General features: G+C 56.6%; 5 protein-coding genes across 5 annotated transcripts; 2 read left to right on the top strand and 3 right to left on the bottom strand.

Annotated features, from left to right (window-relative positions):
* Positions 1-1,357: 1,357 nt before the first annotated feature.
* On the top strand, positions 1,358-5,757 carry ATEG_08965 (Sec7 domain protein; the record flags this gene model as incomplete). The annotated part of the gene is made up of 2 exons (XM_001217550.1): positions 1,358-3,830; positions 3,890-5,757. 2 exons carry the CDS (start codon positions 1,358-1,360, stop codon positions 5,755-5,757), a joined length of 4,341 nt encoding a protein of 1,446 aa, XP_001217551.1.
* A 673-nt stretch (positions 5,758-6,430) lies between these two features.
* Positions 6,431-11,014, top strand: ATEG_08964 (putative anucleate primary sterigmata (ApsB); the record flags this gene model as incomplete). Its single annotated transcript, XM_001217549.1, has 3 exons — positions 6,431-8,521; positions 8,574-10,695; positions 10,737-11,014. The coding sequence occupies 3 exons, from the start codon at positions 6,431-6,433 to the stop codon at positions 11,012-11,014; spliced, it is 4,491 nt and encodes a 1,496-aa protein (XP_001217550.1).
* Positions 11,015-11,534: 520 nt separating this feature from the next.
* On the bottom strand, positions 11,535-12,606 carry ATEG_08963 (nicotinate-nucleotide diphosphorylase (carboxylating); the record flags this gene model as incomplete). Its single annotated transcript, XM_001217548.1, has 2 exons — positions 11,535-12,395; positions 12,448-12,606. The coding sequence occupies 2 exons, from the start codon at positions 12,604-12,606 to the stop codon at positions 11,535-11,537; spliced, it is 1,020 nt and encodes a 339-aa protein (XP_001217549.1).
* An 820-nt stretch (positions 12,607-13,426) lies between these two features.
* On the bottom strand, positions 13,427-14,452 carry ATEG_08962 (aldose epimerase family protein; the record flags this gene model as incomplete). Its single annotated transcript, XM_001217547.1, has 2 exons — positions 13,427-13,922; positions 13,980-14,452. 2 exons carry the CDS (start codon positions 14,450-14,452, stop codon positions 13,427-13,429), a joined length of 969 nt encoding a protein of 322 aa, XP_001217548.1.
* A 1,868-nt stretch (positions 14,453-16,320) lies between these two features.
* Positions 16,321-17,046, bottom strand: ATEG_08961 (uncharacterized protein; the record flags this gene model as incomplete). The annotated part of the gene is made up of 2 exons (XM_001217546.1): positions 16,321-16,454; positions 16,608-17,046. The coding sequence occupies 2 exons, from the start codon at positions 17,044-17,046 to the stop codon at positions 16,321-16,323; spliced, it is 573 nt and encodes a 190-aa protein (XP_001217547.1).
* Between the last annotated feature and the right edge of the window lie 125 nt (positions 17,047-17,171).

Raw genomic sequence — 17,171 nt, 5'->3', positions numbered from 1 at the left:
CTAACTGTCCTTCCCCTTAGCTCGTCTCAGTCGAAGTGGACCCTTGGCTGAGTGGGCCCATACTCCGTACAATACGGAGTACATTCTTCGTCCTCCGATGCACTGCATCTCCGATGTGCAGACGTGCAGATGTGCAGAGAAGACCCCAGACAAGGTTGACAGGTTGAATGTCGAAGGTCTTCCGGCTGTATTTGCTTTTGAGGCACCATGCATGTCTGTGCAGGCCTCGACCCCCGAGCCTCAGATTCTGCATCCCTGCGGTGAGAAATACGGCAGTCACTCCGTCGTACATCCGATGCACGGAGTACTTCAGTAGTGGCCCGTTTCTGGGGCACTCTCCACAATGATCCGAGAGTAGGCGATCGCAACGGAGAAACGACGAGCGGCAAATCAAGCGCAAAAGAATGTCCTCCAAAGGAAGAAGGCCACGACTTTGGCGACGAGGAATCCGAGCAAAGTTAGTTTCTGATTAGCGTCGCCAACGAACACAGATCGAAGAGTGATTGGAATCCAGGGACGATGTGTTGTCAGAAAGGAGCGAGTCGAAACGGAGCCTAGTGGCCACTAGTGGACAAGGGTCTGGCGTGGCGGTCGATAGTCTCAGGAGACATTCTCCAAGAAACAGAACCCGAGAAGATCATAATCGGATGGAACTTCATTTCTTCTGAGTTCCAGTAGTAGCATAACAATAATCAAATAATAATCCTGAGTGATCCACCGCGTGGTCCGTTCCTGAACAGGTGAAGAAGGTGTGCCTGAATTGAACCGGCGATCGTGCGGCGTTGGTCCCTTGGTTCGTCTCGACTCCTCCGCCTTCTCCCAAACTTCTTCTCTCCCTCTCCCTCCCTCACTACCTTCTTGAACCCCTTTCATCAGAATACTCGGCCTTGTCTCCATCTCGATCCCCTCCTCAGACCGACAACATCTCCTCCCTTCGCCAATTGATCCTAATTCCACCCTTCGGTCTCATCCTCATCTCGTTATCTTTCCCCCCTTGGCCCCCTTACGCTCCTTACTCCGTACGCTCCGCAATAAATTCCCACCTGTCCTCCCCTCCAATGACCGACGAATGACACATACTGGCTTCCTTGGATGCGCCCTCTGCCCACTAGCGCGGCATTCGAGATATTAAGCCATCCATTCCAGGAGTGGGCCCTGGCGAGCGCTGGGAAACAGCCTCGAGTCACCCCTCGGAGCCTTTGTCGAGCCTAGATTGGCGGTTGGACCGATCAGACTGACATATTCTTGCGAAACGTGACTGTCACGAGCCCCGTCGGCTTACTGACCTCTCAATCAATCTGTCAATTCTCCCAGTGGACCAATTTCTCGCTAGTCTGCATCAACCCTGTCCGAAGGAATGTCTCAACAACATACCGCGATGAATCCAAACACCTCCCCTCCGCGGACGCCTCCTGCCGGCTCTAACTATAAAGCCTCCAAGCGACACCCTCGTCCGTCCGTACGAGAGACCTTCCTGGACGACGTCAACCCCACCGACAATACCAATAGTAGCAATGAATCTGGGGATGAGCGTGACCCCCATGATTTGTCGTTGTCGCCCAAACATGCTGCCCGCACCTCCATCGTCGATAATATGCTTCTGTCCCTAGACCAATTTGCTTCGTCAGGGACCTCCATACTCGACGATTATCGGTTGTTCAATTCCGTTTTCGAGTCCGACTTGTACGGCCGCACCTCTCAGGAATCGTCCATCCATCATCGTTACCGAGGCCACACGTTCTCCTCGTCCGTTTCGTCGGACCCGGACTATACCCAAGACGAGATGTCGGGCCGTTATACTGCGCAGCCGAGGACTCGCCGGAGTACGAGTAGTTCGAACTACCATTCCAGCCTGAGGAGATTCGGCAGCGCTCGCAGCCCGGAGGGTACCGGTTCGCGCGGGCAGCTGTACGACTATCGAAACAACCATGGTGGCTACCAGTCCAGCTCCCGCACAACGAGGAAGGACAGTAAAGGGAGTACCTCATCCCCGATGGATTTTGGTCCGCCACTTCTCCGCCATCGCAGGGACTCGACCACAGAACGCCGTTCCGCCAGCTTTGACTACGGCACCAGACAGAACTTCGTTCCTTTTTCGGGAACTGCAGAGTATGACCCGTTGTCTTATGATGGATTGGATGCCGCTCCCACTCCCAGTGTTCCCGCAGGACCGAGGAAGCACCATGCCCAACCGCAGGCAGAACAGCCCGCAACGGTGAATCACCAGTCGTCGCGCACTCCCGTCGCCTCTCGGCGAAACAGCATCAAATCGTCCCGCACGAACCCCGTGAGAAAGCCTCGTCCTGAGAATCTTGGCACAGGAACACTTCGGGGCCGGGAAAAGGACCTGGTGAATCTCGACCAGTCGGACCTCGAACCTCCTCCCTCTATACCGGCACTCGATCCTCCCGCGCCAAGTCCCACGATATCCTATAATAAACCCGCCTTCGCGCCGCCCACTGACCCGACACCCACCAAGGAACGCCCCGGCTTCTTCCGACGTGTGTTTGGATCGTCCAGGAATGCATCTGGAACATCCGAACCTAACCCAGCGGATCTGTCGTTCTCCCAGGAGAACAGTTCCAAAGACTCCAACGCACCCAATGTGCCGAAAGCCCGAAGACAGCCTCTGAAGAATAGCGGCGCCGGCGCCAATTCGGGTCGTGAAGGGCCCCCTCAAGTGGTGAACAAGAAATCTTCTTTCTTCCGCCGTCGGAAGAAGTCGATCGTGGAAAATGTTCCACCCCCCATCCTACTTCCCCAAGAGCTTGGCCAGAAGGTCGCGGATATCACCAAACCGGAACCGAGTCCCGTCAGCAGTCTGAGGCGAGTCATGGACACCTATCTGGACCCCGCCCCTGGCACTGTTGGCCCTGCCAAGTCAGTCCCCAGTTGGATCACCAATGCAACGGATGGAGAGAAGAAGACCTCTGGAACCCCGCAAAAATCGAGGGAGAGTACGCTTTCTCCCAATGGCGCATCAAAGGCGAAATACAGTCTATACCCAGGCATCTCGCCGAGCAATGCCCATGAGACATCATTCTTAGGGAACCTTAGTGGCGACGAAGAGTCAGTCCCTAAGTCCAGCGATCACGATCTCACATCTGCCTCCGAGCAGTTTCAAGATATGTCTGCCAAGGACGGCCTTGGCTTGCGTGATCACGAACTTCGCAGGCCAGAGACTCACACTGGGAGCCGTTCGCCCAGCCGTTTAGGTCCTTCAGACGACGTTGGTCCGGGGCTGTCTCCGGTGGTTGAGCGGTTCTCTCAGAACAGCCTGTCCCCTATCGAAGGACCGGGGGATGCAGTCGGGTTGGACGACATGCCAGCCGAACCCCCTGGATCATCGGAATCGGGCGCAGGCGAAGACAAGCCGGAGGGACCCAGCAAATCAAAACCCGACGCCTCGCCCAAGCCTTCCATCTCTGAAGCTTCGAACTATATTACTGCCTCCAACACTCCTGTGGCTCCCTCGGCAGGAACACCGACGATTGAGGCTCCTGAAAACAGAGCCAATGAGGCCAATAGACCGCCGGGGAATGAACCGTCTGAAGCCGACAGAGAACAGGCACAGATGCTTTTTGACAGCCAAGACCAGGTCGTTGGAAATGAACCGGCTGCGGCTTGGCTCGGAGACCCGGATCGCGTTGCCATCCGGAAGGCTTACATGGAGTTGTTTGACTGGTCCGATATGAATATTTTGGCCTCGCTGCGTGGTCTTTGCAATCGGCTAGTGCTGAAGGGAGAGACCCAGCAGGTTGATCGAGTCCTGGACGCTTTCTCCACAAGATGGTGCGAGTGCAACCCTTACCATGGTTTCAAAGCAGCAGGTATGATTGTTTCCCTCCACAAACTCTCCAATTCCCCGGAGCTAACCAGTGCTTTCTAGATGTTGTACACACGATTTGCTACTCTCTTCTATTGTTGAACACGGACCTGCACCTTGCCGACATCGAACAGAAGATGACGAAGAATCAGTTCGTTCGCAACACAATGCCGACTATCCACCGAGTAGCCATTGATGCAACCTCGGACGGATCTGGAGTCTTGCCGACGGGACTGAAGGGAAAGTCTTCCACGCAAGATTCAGTGTCCTCTCCTTCCGATGAGACCGAACGCGGTGGTATCAATGCAGACCGACCCGTCAACACTCCTAAGCTCGTTAACCGATTGTCCCGAACCGACCTTTCTGTGAAGCTGGCAGGTGATCCCGATAGTATCACGGGGCCTTTGGTCAGCACACCGTTCAACGGCACGATGAGGGCATGGGAGCAGCAGGTGGAAACTGTTTTGCGGGATTTCTATTCCTCTATTCAAAAGCAGAGGCTTCCATTGCATGGTGCACAACCGGAGAAGGAAGTTTCCCAGCCGCCGCCGAACAACCTCTTGGGTCCTAATTCCAACGCGTTGCGGAGGAGCCCGAGCACTGTAAGTAAGAGTGGCTCTGATATCTACCCCCGTGGCCGCTCCGCGGATTCTCGGTATGGAGCGGCCCGTTGGTCCTCGAAGCCTCGTTCTCGGGCCCGGTTATACCCTCCTTCGACCATGGGCTCCAGTCGCACCAGCCTAGATGATCAATCCTCCCTCTGGAGCCCGTCCGGCTCAAGCACGTGGAGTAAATACTCACTTGGGAAACTTACATCTGCCTCGGTGGACTCCTTTGGATCAGAGTATATGCGAGGCGATTACCAACAATCGATTGGATTCGCAAATGCGTTGAGTCAAGCGATTATTCGCGAGGATGCCGCGCACTCCATCGCCAGCACTGAGGATCCCGAGCGCACCCTGCCCCTCCTGGAAGACGAAACTCTTCAACTGGCGGGTGCGCCGTGGGCCAAGGAGGGAAGCCTGAAGCATAAGCACCATCTGGACTCCGTCGACAAGAGAGCAAAGGATCGCAACTGGAATGAGTGTTTTGCAGTGATCCAGCAAGGTTGGTTGCGTCTCTTCTCGTTCAACTCCGCGAAATCGACGATCCGACAGAAGAACAAGCGACACCATGGTGGAGTCGTGGTCGGCGGCGGAAACTGGACGGAGAACGCCGAAGAGATCTGGAAATTCCTTCTGCGCCAAACCATTGCCAGTGCACTTCCCCCTCCGGGATACTCCAAGTCCCGGCCGCATGTGTGGGCGTTGAGCTTGCCCACCGGTGCCGTGCACCTTTTCCAGGCTGGAACTCCTGATATTGTGCGCGAATTTGTCTCCAGTGCCAATTACTGGAGTGCGAGACTCTCCAAGGAACCGCTCATTGGAGGTATTAGCAATATTGAATATGGATGGAGTGATGCGGTCATCAACAATGCGTTGGTCGGGACGGATACCAGCCGCTCGCCACCCTCTGCTTCGGGTGCGCGACCCAGCCTCCAGAGCTCGATCCGGAGTTCTATTGACCAGCAGGGAGGCGTTCGACCGAAGCTCCCGGCCGATCGGGTCCATATCAGCGATTGGGCGCCACCCCAGCAGAGTATGATGGCCTCGAATCTGTCGGAGGCCGAACAATTGAAGGCGTTGCAGATGTACGTGAAAAACGTGGAGGATGAGCTCTCGCGACATAACGAACTCCGTCCAGCCATGATGTTGGCATACTCTCCACGACACCCCAATGCGACCAAAGCGATGACCAACTGGGAGCGAAAGTCGTCGTACCTCCTGCGGGAAATCGTGAAATTCCGCACGTATATTGATTCCCTGCAGGCGGCGTTGGAAGCGAAGAAGAAGATTTATGCCGCGCGTGAGGAAGATACTCCGGCTGAATGAGTTCTCGCTGGTACTTGGCGGTCACTGAGATTGATTCTTCTCTTTCTTTCGTCTTTATGTACATGTCGTTTTCTTCCGGGTTCTGGAGTTTTGGAGATTATGACAGGAGCTGGACATGGGTCTCCGCCTTTTCTTTCTTACTGTATCTTTTATGATGAGACATATGGGCCTTACGATAGATATTGATTATTTTGTTTCCTATCTGGATGGACATGTTATTGTATAGTGATTCATAGTGGAATAGGTATCGAGTGAACTTCGTTTTGACTCTGTAGTTGGCCCAAACTGCTGATTGGCTGCGGGAGGTAAATAATCAGCCTGATCGGGGAGGTCACTCAATGTTTTCCTCTCAGTTTCCTCCTCCATCCACTCCAAGTTCATTCCTCCGTCTTCCCCGATCTCCATCCCAGGTATTCAGCTATCGTGCGCATCCGGAAAACCCATTAAATGAACATCTAATCCCGGAATTCCCATAACTCCAGTCTTTGTTGATGAAGACCCCGACGCAAGGGTGGCAGCTAACTTAGTCCGCCACGCTAATCACCACCGAACTGGCCAAGTGGGTAGCCAACGACCCTACCGGCCCATTCTCATTTGCGGGCTGAAGTGAAGGGGATCGAAGGTGCATGTGGAGCAAACAAACACTAGGAGGGAGCCCAGACACCCCGTCACCATGTCGACCAGTTCCGCCCAGCCGTCTTCGTTCAAACCTCTCCATGCGACAGAGTACGCGCCTCCCCCGCGCCGACCGTCCCCTTTCTCGCTTCCCAGCGACCTCGACAGCGAAGACGACTATTTGCAGTTGGAGGACGATCACGGCGCGCCCATCGACTTGATGGTGGAGGAGGACTCGCGGGGAGATCACCCCCCAAACAACATGGACACCACCGGCCCGCATGACGGTGCGGACCACGCGCAAGAAGACACCACCATCGGTACACGACCGGACGACCACTCGATCTTTACGGCCGGCAATACAGACCTCGATGACTCCAACGCTTCGTTAAACCTCCCGCCCCTGCCCGATAACGACGACAGCAGCCTCTACCTCCTGTCCAGCGAGGACGGCGACCGCGAGCGCATCGACAACCAGACGTTCATGGAGGAGAAGGAAATGCGCCAGAAACTGATGGATATGGAGTCGAGCTTTCTACCCGAACCGTCGACCGTCGAAGTTGCGGCCGCAAACCAAACGCACGGCATGGACGATACTTACCTGGTCGGTGTGTCTGGCGAAAATGCAGCCGACCCCTCGACCAATCCGGAACTGACACAACCCTCGGTCGTGGTCCATGATGAATCTAGCCATGATCTCGCGTCGACTACTGATGGGGTACCGGTTCCGCAGACTCCAAGCCTGGGGCCGGCGGAGGATACGACGGTTGACTTGGATACGACCCCGGCGGGTGCCTCAGAGCGGTACGACGACCATACGACCATGTTGGAAGCTCCGTCATCACCAGCCGCAGATGCAGCAGCTAGGACGGAAAATCGCAATCTCTTCTCGAGCTCCCACGATGCCCATGAAACTGGCCAGGAGTCTCACGACATGTCTAACGATAGATCCTTGGTCTCAGAATCCGGTGATTCCCTACGTCCAGGACAAGAGTCGGTCCAGACAACCTTGCGAAGTTTGTCGCCTGGGCTGCCCCGACTCTTCCATGATACCAGTAACCACGATATTGAGGGCGCTTCGCGGACCAGCAGCCGAAGAAGCGGTCGCCCGAAGTACCTGATGAGTCGCCAATCAGCCAATCGTCTTTCCTACTCGTCTGTCGCAACGAGCAATACGGAGGCGACGAACAGCGAAGCTACTTTGGGTGCGGACTACGCGTTACAATCGGGCGGTGCAGCTCCCGGTTCTAGCATCGCCCAGCCTGCGCGGCGCGACCCCATGGCCAGATCGGTGAGCCTAGGGAGCATGGCATCTGGGGTCTCTGGATATAGCGATGAAAACGTCACAGATAAGAAGAATCGATCTACTAGCGCCGTGGATGGAGGTCTCCAGACTTTGGACGAAGAAGAAGGCACGTCACCATCACGTCCTGGATCATCCCAACAGCGGCCCCAAGACCAATCGACCATCGCAGACGCCGGACCCGTAACGCCGAAAGCTAAAACCCAGGATCATGTCTTTCCCACTGACACTGTCCTTGCGGAACGGGTGAAGGATGTCCAGGTTCCAAGTACGTTTGTGAGGCAGTTCCGAGAAGACTTTGGAGGACGGGGGGTGTCGCCCGACAAACGTGCGGGTGCCACGCCGGCTTTTGGCCGCAGCGGTCGAAGCATGACGCTCAAAGAGCAGAGCAGCACCATCGACAGGCTGTCGAAGGAGAATTTTGACCTGAAGATGAGGATTCATTTCCTCAATGAAGCCCTGAACCGGCGTTCCGAAGAGGGGATCAAGGAAATGATATCAGAGAATGTCGAGCTCAAGTCGGATAAGCTCAAGTTGCAAAAGGACAACCAAACCCTCAAACGGAAGATCCGAGACTTGGAGAAGCAGCTGAAGGACCAACAGTCCGACAAGGAATCCATGCTCAACCACGATCCCGAAGGCTCCGACGAGAGTGACCGCGACCCAGCCCAGGACGAAGAGATCCTCTACCTACGCGAGAGAGTGGAGAGCTACGAACTCGAGATTGAGAGAATGCGGTCGGAGAGTATAGCCAGAGAAAGTGAGAAGAGAAGGCTAGCTGAAGTGGTCAAGTCTCTTAGTGAGGGAAGGCCAATGGGATCCGACGTGGGTGCCAGAGAAGAACGGGTGAGTCGACCTATTTCGAGTGTTCTCGTGTCTATCTGACTTTATATTGTAGGATATGTGGAAGGATATACTAGAAGCCGAGACTGCCGCACGTGAACAGGCGGAAGAGGAGAACAAGAGACTCCGCGATGAGGCCCTGCGTTTGCGGAGCGAGATGAGCATGGCTGTGGTGCCGGCGAGGCCGGGACCCCGTGACCGCTTTGGCTCCATGGCCTCCTACTCTGGAGCTTCAGAACGGGACTTTAACCGTCATACTACGACGGGCAGTTCGTCCAGTTCTACGTTGGTTATGGAGTTGGAACTGCTGAAGCAAGAGAATGCGGAGCTGAGGAAGGAAGTTAGCGCACAAACTTCCATGCTGACATCGCGTAACCGAGAAAAGGAGCGTCTTTACCAGGAGATCGAGGAACTGAAACTGGGCCAGCGCCGCGACGCCCGATCTGTCACTGGCGATAGCATCTTTGATCGTTCGGCATCTCGAGCTCAAGGGAGGCCCTCCTCGCGAACTAGTGATGGGACGGGACGTTCTCCAGCCGATGATGCCGACCGTGACGAGCTGGAGATGCGAAACGGGCAGTTACGGGATCAACTCTCTGCACTGAAGCTTGAAAACCAGGATATTCGAGCGCAGTTGGAAGAGTACATGAGGGAGCTCGAAGCTCTTGACAAGGCGTACCAGGCGGATGTTGACCAGGCGGAAGAGGAGATACAGAATCTCCAGCAGGAGCGTGACCAGGCGCTGCATATGGCAGACGAACGTGATGCCGCATTCCAGGATCTGAGGGCCGAGGCCCAGGAAGAGTTAGACGCTCTCGGGGAGGAGTTTGATCAGAAGGTTGAAGAGTGTCAGCGGTTGGGAGAGGAGTTGAGAAACCAAGACGAGAATTTCCGAGCTCTGCAGGCGGAGATGCGCTCAGCGAGTGAGGGTATCATTCGGCTTGAAGAAGACGCACAGAACAACTTGCATCGTTATCAGGCAGTCCAACGGGAGCTCGAGGATTGCAACCGGGAGATGGAGTCGTTAGAGAAGAGTCTGTACGAGGCCAACACCAAGGTCCAGCGGTTGACGGTGCAGATCGAGTCCAGCCAGAATGAGATCGCGTTCCTGCGCGAGGAGCAGGATGGCGACAAGATCAAGATTGGCAACCTTGAACTGGAGCTGAAGACGTACAAGATGGATCTGCAGAGTGAGAGGGACAAGACCCGAGAATTGGAGGAGCGGCTTGCGGAGGAACGGCATCAGCGAGAGGTTGTGGGAAGCAAGGAGAAGCAGGAGGTCCAGCGGATTGTCAACGAGCTGAACCGCGAAGCCTCGGCAGCCAAGGAGGAGGTTCGCAAACTCAAGAAGAGCCTGTCAGCACAAGAGATCGAGACGGCCACTTGGAGGGAGCGTCTCCTGGAGTTGGAGAAGAACCTTCGGGAGACCCTGGGTGATCTGACTGGTAGCCGGTCCAGCTTGATCTCCAACATTATGAAGCTACAGAAGACTCTGGAGACAACAGCCTTGGAGCTTGAGAGTGTCCGATCGAAGCTGGAAGAGAAGGAGTCGTTGTTGCGGAACCGCGATGCTCTCCTGGAAAGCCACGGGCTCGAGTCCCGAAAGCTGGCCGAGCTTCTGGAGCGTGAACGTCACGCCCGTCGGGCTGACAAGCAGTCGTTCGAAAAGGCACTCAAATCGCACCAGCAAGCGTCCCGAACGATCACGCAGAATAACTCGAAGATTTCCGATCTGGAACTTGCCCGGAGTCAGGACCGGAAGCGGTTCAACAACTTGGAGCAGCAGTACAAGGATCAGCTGACTGAGCGGAACGCCATGCTCCTGACCATGTGGAAGCGCCTGTCCGCAATGTGTGGCCCTGACTGGGCACACTCCAACAGTCTGATCAACGGGAACTTGCCCAGCCAAGAGGTCATCGGCAACATTTTGTTCTGGCCCGGGTTCAGTCGCAACCTGCTGCTGGCGGTCAAGACGGTCGAGCATGTGTTTTCGGGCTTCAAGGCGCGCATCAAGGATGTGGAGCGGGACCTCACGAAACAGTACCAGTCTCTGGAGCATAACTTCAACCAACGGAGCAAGAAGCTGGACAATCTTATCGAGTCGATGGTGAACCTGCGTGCCCAGCAGTATACCCGCAGTCAATCAGGTCTATCGCCGGAGATGGCCAAACTCCGAGGTGAGAATCGCTTGCTCAAGGCCGAGTTGAACTTGATCCAGTCTCATTCGCGCGGCCGGGGGTCTGCCGTGATGGGTACCGGCTCTCCCCGTTCATCGACACGGAATCTGAATGCGGAAGCTGGCGATGGCGAGTCCTCGTTGGTGCGGCACAATTCGATGGTCGAGAGGCCTGCTCCTCATACCCCGCGGGGTCTTGCGCGCAGCTCGACCAGCGGCATTCCACAGCCCTCCCATGCATCGTCGACCACGCTCGCCGAGGGCGCCGGAGCCATGGTCCACGGGTCTCGCTCACGACATGGGGCGGATGCGGGCAATGAGATGTGGATCCAGCGGTTGCGCGAGCTGGAGAAGAAGCTAAAGGCCGAACGGGAGGCACGGTTACTGGATCGCAGCGGGGCGCGGAAGCGACTTGAGGAGCGAGACGCCGAGAACCAGCGACTCCGCGCGGAGATTGAGCGACAGCGGGTGCGCAAGGGCATCTCGACGGAGACGTCGACCGACGACGGCTCCCACACTCGTGTGCAGCATCCCGGCCGCATTGAGAGCCGTCACGCCGAGGACGAGCCGAGCTCCAGCGAGGGCGAGGGGATCTACGTGGATATCGAGGTTTGACGAGATTTCGACTGGTTGTGTTTGTACTATATACCTTGGGTTCTGTGCTCGAGCTGGTTCTTCGAACGAACTGCAGGGACTATTGTATTGGTTAGGGTTTGGAGTTATGGGCATGGACGAGGACGATGACATGATCAGCTTGTATATACCTAATGAGACGGGGGTTGGTTCAAGCGATGATGCATTTCGTTAACATACAGTAGATGTACACAGCGAATATAAATCTCACCGAAGGGACACCTTGAGTGAAAAGTCCACAATGCTCGTCCCCTGGTGGATGGAGCTCGTTGAGAGGATATCCACATCCTCACAGACATAACTGGCGGCATTCGACTCATTCAGCCCACCACTGACCTCAATCAAGAACGAGCGGTTCTTCCCCGCCCAGTCCTGCTTCAGCTTCTTCGCCGCCGCCCGCACCCCCTCCGCCGAGAAATTATCCAGCATAATCACATCCGCCCCAGCCTCAATCGCCGCATTCGCCTCCTCCACACTCCGACACTCGACTTCCACCTTGACCGAAAACCCGCCCGCCGCCTTGGCCGCCTGCACCGCGCGCGGAATCGCCGCCGCAATCGACGCCTCGCTCAGCCCCTGCTCCTGCCCGGCGGCACCCCCATCCGCCGCCGCCGCGTTGTTCGCACACGCCCACACATGGTTATCCTTGAGCATGGTCATGGACGAGAGATCGTGGCGATGCGGATCCGCGCCGCCCACCAGCAGCCCGTACTTTTCCACCACGCGGAACCCCGGCGTCACCTTGCGCGTGCCGGCCAGCGTGCCGTGCCAGCCGTGCGCGCGCAGCGCGCTCGCCAGGCTGTGGCTTTTGGTCGCGATGCCCGAGCACCGGGCCAGGATGTTGAGCGCGACGCGCTCGCCGAGCAGGATCTGTCGGATTGGGCCGTGGACCGTGGCGCAGTGCGTTGTTGGGGTCGGGGTTATGGGCTGGCCTTCTTGGATGTGCCATTGCACTCTGAATTGCATATTAGATTGAGCAGCTGAAGGATGGGTGGGGAGTGGGTGGGCGTACGTGCAGCCCAATTGGGCAAAGACCTCGTCGAAGAAGGGGACGCCGGCGACGATGCCCTGTCTCTGTCAGATATATGCATTGCATTTAATGGAAGAGAGGCAGGGGTACATTGCTCTTCCCGAGAAGACGGGCCTCGCCCTCGGACTCGCCGACGACAAAACCGCCGTAGTCGAAGCTGGGACAGTCCTCCTCCAGCCAGGCGGCGATCAGCCGCTTGTAGTTGGCTGGGAGGAGGTGGCGCGGATCGCCGTACTGAGCGGCGGCCATGGTATATGTCTGATTGAGGGGTGTAGGTAGTGTGGGTAGGACAGAGAGGGCGATGGTGGTGGTGATCGGTGATAACCTTGACCCCACGCGGGGCGATGCGATGCCGAGACTCGGGAGTTTCCGGGGTGATCACATGATCGCAGCACGTCCAGCCGGTTCCTATCGAGAGTGTAAGCTTAGCATAACGATGTCTGTGCTAGCTATGCCTGGTATTAGCACACTTAACACACCTGTTATGTACATCTCATGGCTGTGCAAACCTTCGTACGAACCTTCACCGAACCTTCGTGCGAATGCTCAGCGCACAAGCAGTGCCCGCCAGGATGTCCTCGCAAGCGGCGGGTCTACCCATGCGAGGATCTTCAATGCCCCTGATCTTGTGATCATGATCCTCGTAGCTCCGGAGGTAAGCTCCATGGAATCCGGAGCTGACATCCGAAGTGTCGGTGGGAGAGACACACATATACACGGCAGGCCTCAGATCCGGCTGGGTATTGCGTACGGTATTACCAGGACATACAGAATACAATAAATACGGTATACGAGTAACGACGGGAGTTAGCCTGCATGGTTGGTTGTGCCTTGATATTATTCTATGCTGCCACGCAGATGCGCCATTTTCTGACCAACTCCACAATCATCTAGCGCAAACCAGCTAAACGACACGGAATACTTAGCTGAGGCTTTTCCGCGTTTCGACTTTCAACACCCCCACTACCCACTAGTGGAGCTGCCATGCGATGACAAGGATAATCGGCACGTCAAACAGGGCGACGGCCTGCCGAGGTTTAGGCAAACACGATATCCATTCTATCTATGACTACGCCTTCCACACCCGGTACTGCACGCGACTGCCATACAACCCGCCCTTCTTCAGTATCACCATGTGACGCCACTCGGGCTCGTTGATGGCATTGACGAAGCGACTGGGCTCGACGCAGAAGCCGGCGAACGGGGCGCGCGCCGGGGTCGCGCCGACGGCGGGCACGTCGATGCCGCCGCCGGTGTAGAACTGGAAGGCCGGCTCGGTGCTCAGCACCTGCAGATGCATGCCGGAGTGGTCGAACTCGGCGAGCGGGCGGAGCGGGCGCGCGCGCGTGTCCAGCGGGATGGCGGCCACGTCGCGATCCATGATGAAGACGTCGTCGAAGGCGGGCTGGTGGTCTGCGCCGATCGTGAAGGGCTCGGTGACGGTCTGCGGGTGCGGCGCGATCTGGCCGTGCGGGATGCCGGTGTTGTCCAGCGGGAGGTAGTCCTGCGTGAAGAGTTTGGCCGAGGTGCCGGCGATCGTTGGCCCGCCGGACAGGTTGAAGTAGCTGCCGCTTAGCTTTAGCTTGTGGATACGGGTATGAAGGGGAAAGAGACGAAGCTACCTGTGGTTGGTCACGTTGACAATGGTCTCCTCACACTCGTCCCCGATCAGCTCCACCTCGTACTCGATATTGACGACGGTGACGCCGTGGTCGTCCTCGACGTTGTAGAAGACGCGGATCTCGACGGTGCCCGGGTAGCCGCCGTCCATGTGCGGGCTGGTGTAGGTGTAGAGTAGGGTGTCCTTGCCGGCGCGCTTCAGCAGCGTGGGGCCCTCAAAGTCGCGCCGCCCCCAGCCGCGGCTGCCGCCGTGCAGGGCGTTAGATCGGTCGTTGGTCTCCAGCTGGTAGGACTGGCCGTTCAGGCTCTGGACGACGCCGTCGCGGATGCGGTTGGCGACGCGGCCGATGGTGGCGCCGAACCAGGGGTTCAGGGTATCGTATCCATCTTTCTTGTCGAAGCCGAGCACGATGTTCTGGCCGGCGACGGTCAATTCCTGGATGATGGCGCCGCGGGCGGTGAATTTGACGGACATGATGCTGTGTGTGAAGTGACAATGATGGGCAATGGTAGACGGAGTGTCTGGCAGAAGCTGTTGTTCATAACAATAAAGAAACAAAGAAATGAGGTACCCCGCAACGCCCGCATTCAGCATGAACGCGGGCCAGGGTTTAGCCTAATAAGGCCGCCGGATTTTGTGCAGAACAGGCATTTACCCGCGGCACGTTGTGGACTTTGTTTGAGCCCTGAATTCTTCCACGGGTGCATTGATGTGACCAAAGGGGGAATCTTCCGTCGTTTCGTCCGTTATCGATCTGTACGAGTAGTGTAGGATTTGGGGTTGGGGGGAGCCCCCCCGGGGGGGGGGGGGGGTTTTGGGTTACAGTAGTATAATTACTAAGCGGTATAATATGAAGAATAAATGAAAGCATATATATCATGTGACATCCCAGCCCTCGGAGACTTTGTTCCGACCCGGCGCAATTCCACCCCGTGTACCCTGTACGAAGTATACGGAGTACCCTGTCAGGATCCATGTACCTAGGCAGGGAACCAACTAATAAAATACTGTACCAAGGTAATAATCAGATTCAGCAAGACTCGGGATGCCGGGACCAAAGAGCGATCTGCGGATATAACCACCAAATAGCATCGGCGCGCCTCTCCACCGCACCCTCGGAGGCGATCCCTTTCCACGGACCTGGAACAGCCAAGCCGGCGACTAATCAGGACACGTCCTGAGTCACTAGTTACTCCATGTGGTAAGGTCGTGCGGGCGCAGAACGGCGAGGTCGGGTTCCTAAGAGGGAAATTCCGAGGCCGAGCACGAGAACGAGGGACTAGACTAATGGGATTGGCGTGAAAAGTCTTCGGACGGTTTCTTGGTAGCTTTCTGTTCCTAGTGTGGACTAGTCAGAGTAAAACAGCTGGGATCCTGGAATCCTCTCAGATGACCATTATTAATGATGATTAATGCCCAACTCCTAGTCTACTATCTAAACCTTACATCATACGCCGTCAGCTGCAGCCACGTTCCTGATCGTATTCGATACCCTAAACTAGTACCGAATTGAGTTCCGCACAGTCAGATGAACAGGACCTAGGTAGATAGGTACGTCCACGTAGCCACGAAGAATCAAGTCGACCTCCAGAAAACAGACCCACGCCGTAATCCGGAGGAAAGGCAGCCAAGTTCCGATGGTAGGACATTCGGAATTGCAGACCCCCGGGGCGGTCAGCAGGACAAGACAGACCAGATCCTCAGTCGGAAGTCGGCATTTCGGCGTTTAGTGCTGAAAGAATGTTCGATGTGTTCGCTGGACCCGTTCCCTAGCCGTTCTGGTGGGTCTCGGAGGAGGAAGTATACAAGTACAGTCGGTCCATACTGAATTGCCACTGAATTAGAGATTCGATCTGTCCATAGAAAGGAGATCGTAGGTGCTCAGTAGATAAGAGGTAGTAGCTCTCGTATACTAGGCACTCTATTATAGATGATGACGCGGAGATAAGCCAAGTCCGTCGGAGGCGTGACGTCTTCCATCCGATTAGTCATGCCGTCTGCACGTCATGATCCAATCGACGAGTTCCTCGGACGGAGTTCGGACGCGACCAGCCGCGAAGGTACAGTTAGTAGATCCCGAGGAAAAGTAAAAGTAGTAATGATGGTAAGATTATCTTATGTTCCTAAAACCACTCCAGAAGAAGAATATACCCGCCCTCCCAACTCGTTTTTCCCAACGCCAAAACACCCGGGGCGGTCGACCCCCGCAGAATGAACGTGCCCTAGCCAGACCAAATCAATCCCAAAGAATATAATAATGTACATGCGTCACGTCATATGGCGTATGCAAACCCAAAGCATATGTAGTTAGTGATGTAGCGAGAGGCCGTCGAGCGAGCGGCTCACGTCGACGCAATCTCCGGCGCATTCGCATTGACAAACTGGTTCAGATCGTCGTAGTCGCCCTTCAAGTCCATATACGACATGCAGTGGATCGGCACGAGCCCGAATTGAACATCGGCGACGACAGCAGATCCTCAAACGACAGGTTAGTGAAATCTGTCGTGCCCATCATGTCGATATCATCGAACCCGCCGAATCCATTCCCTCCCCCACGACTGCTGCTGCTGCTGATGCTGATGCTGCTGCGGCGCCTGCAGCACCATGAGGTTGACAACGCCCTGCATACCCAGCGGCGCGAGCGCAAAGGCCGGTGGCATCTGCGACGACTCGGACTTGACAGGGCGGGCGCTGGGGCTGATATTCGGCGGGGTGGGGGGCAGCTGGGGCTGGGCGAAGGGGTCGGCGAAGCGGGCGGCGGCCGCGGCGGCGACGGAGGGGACGACGGGCGAGTGGGCGCTGTCGAAGCTGGCGTCGAACGAGTCCTGGCGCTGCATGTGGCCGGCGTTCTGGCGCCAGAGCTCCTGCTGCATGGCGTCGGGGTTTTCCTCGAAGCGCTCGCCCTTGGCCTGGTCGAGGGCGCCGAGGCGGGTGAGCAGGTCGTGCGTGAGCGGGTGGCCGTTGGCCTCGCACTTGAGCGGCTCGCCGGGCCAGCCTTCGCCGTCGCTGGTGCGGCGGTACAGTTCCTGCAGGCCGTAGACGAGCCAGGCCTGCTGCTGTTCGAGCATCTCAACGTATCTGGGGGGGGAGGGTTAGCGCGGGGATCATGGGGAGTATAGATTGGTGCTTGATGCGGCTCACCCCTTGGGGTACACTTTGTCATGCGCCTTTTTGCGCTCGCCAAAGACGCAGA

Source organism: Aspergillus terreus, genomic scaffold, assembly GCF_000149615.1.
Source record: "Aspergillus terreus NIH2624 scaffold_13 genomic scaffold, whole genome shotgun sequence".
Lineage (NCBI taxonomy): Eukaryota > Fungi > Ascomycota > Eurotiomycetes > Eurotiales > Aspergillaceae > Aspergillus > Aspergillus terreus.
This window is presented reverse-complemented; position numbering and strand designations above follow the sequence as displayed.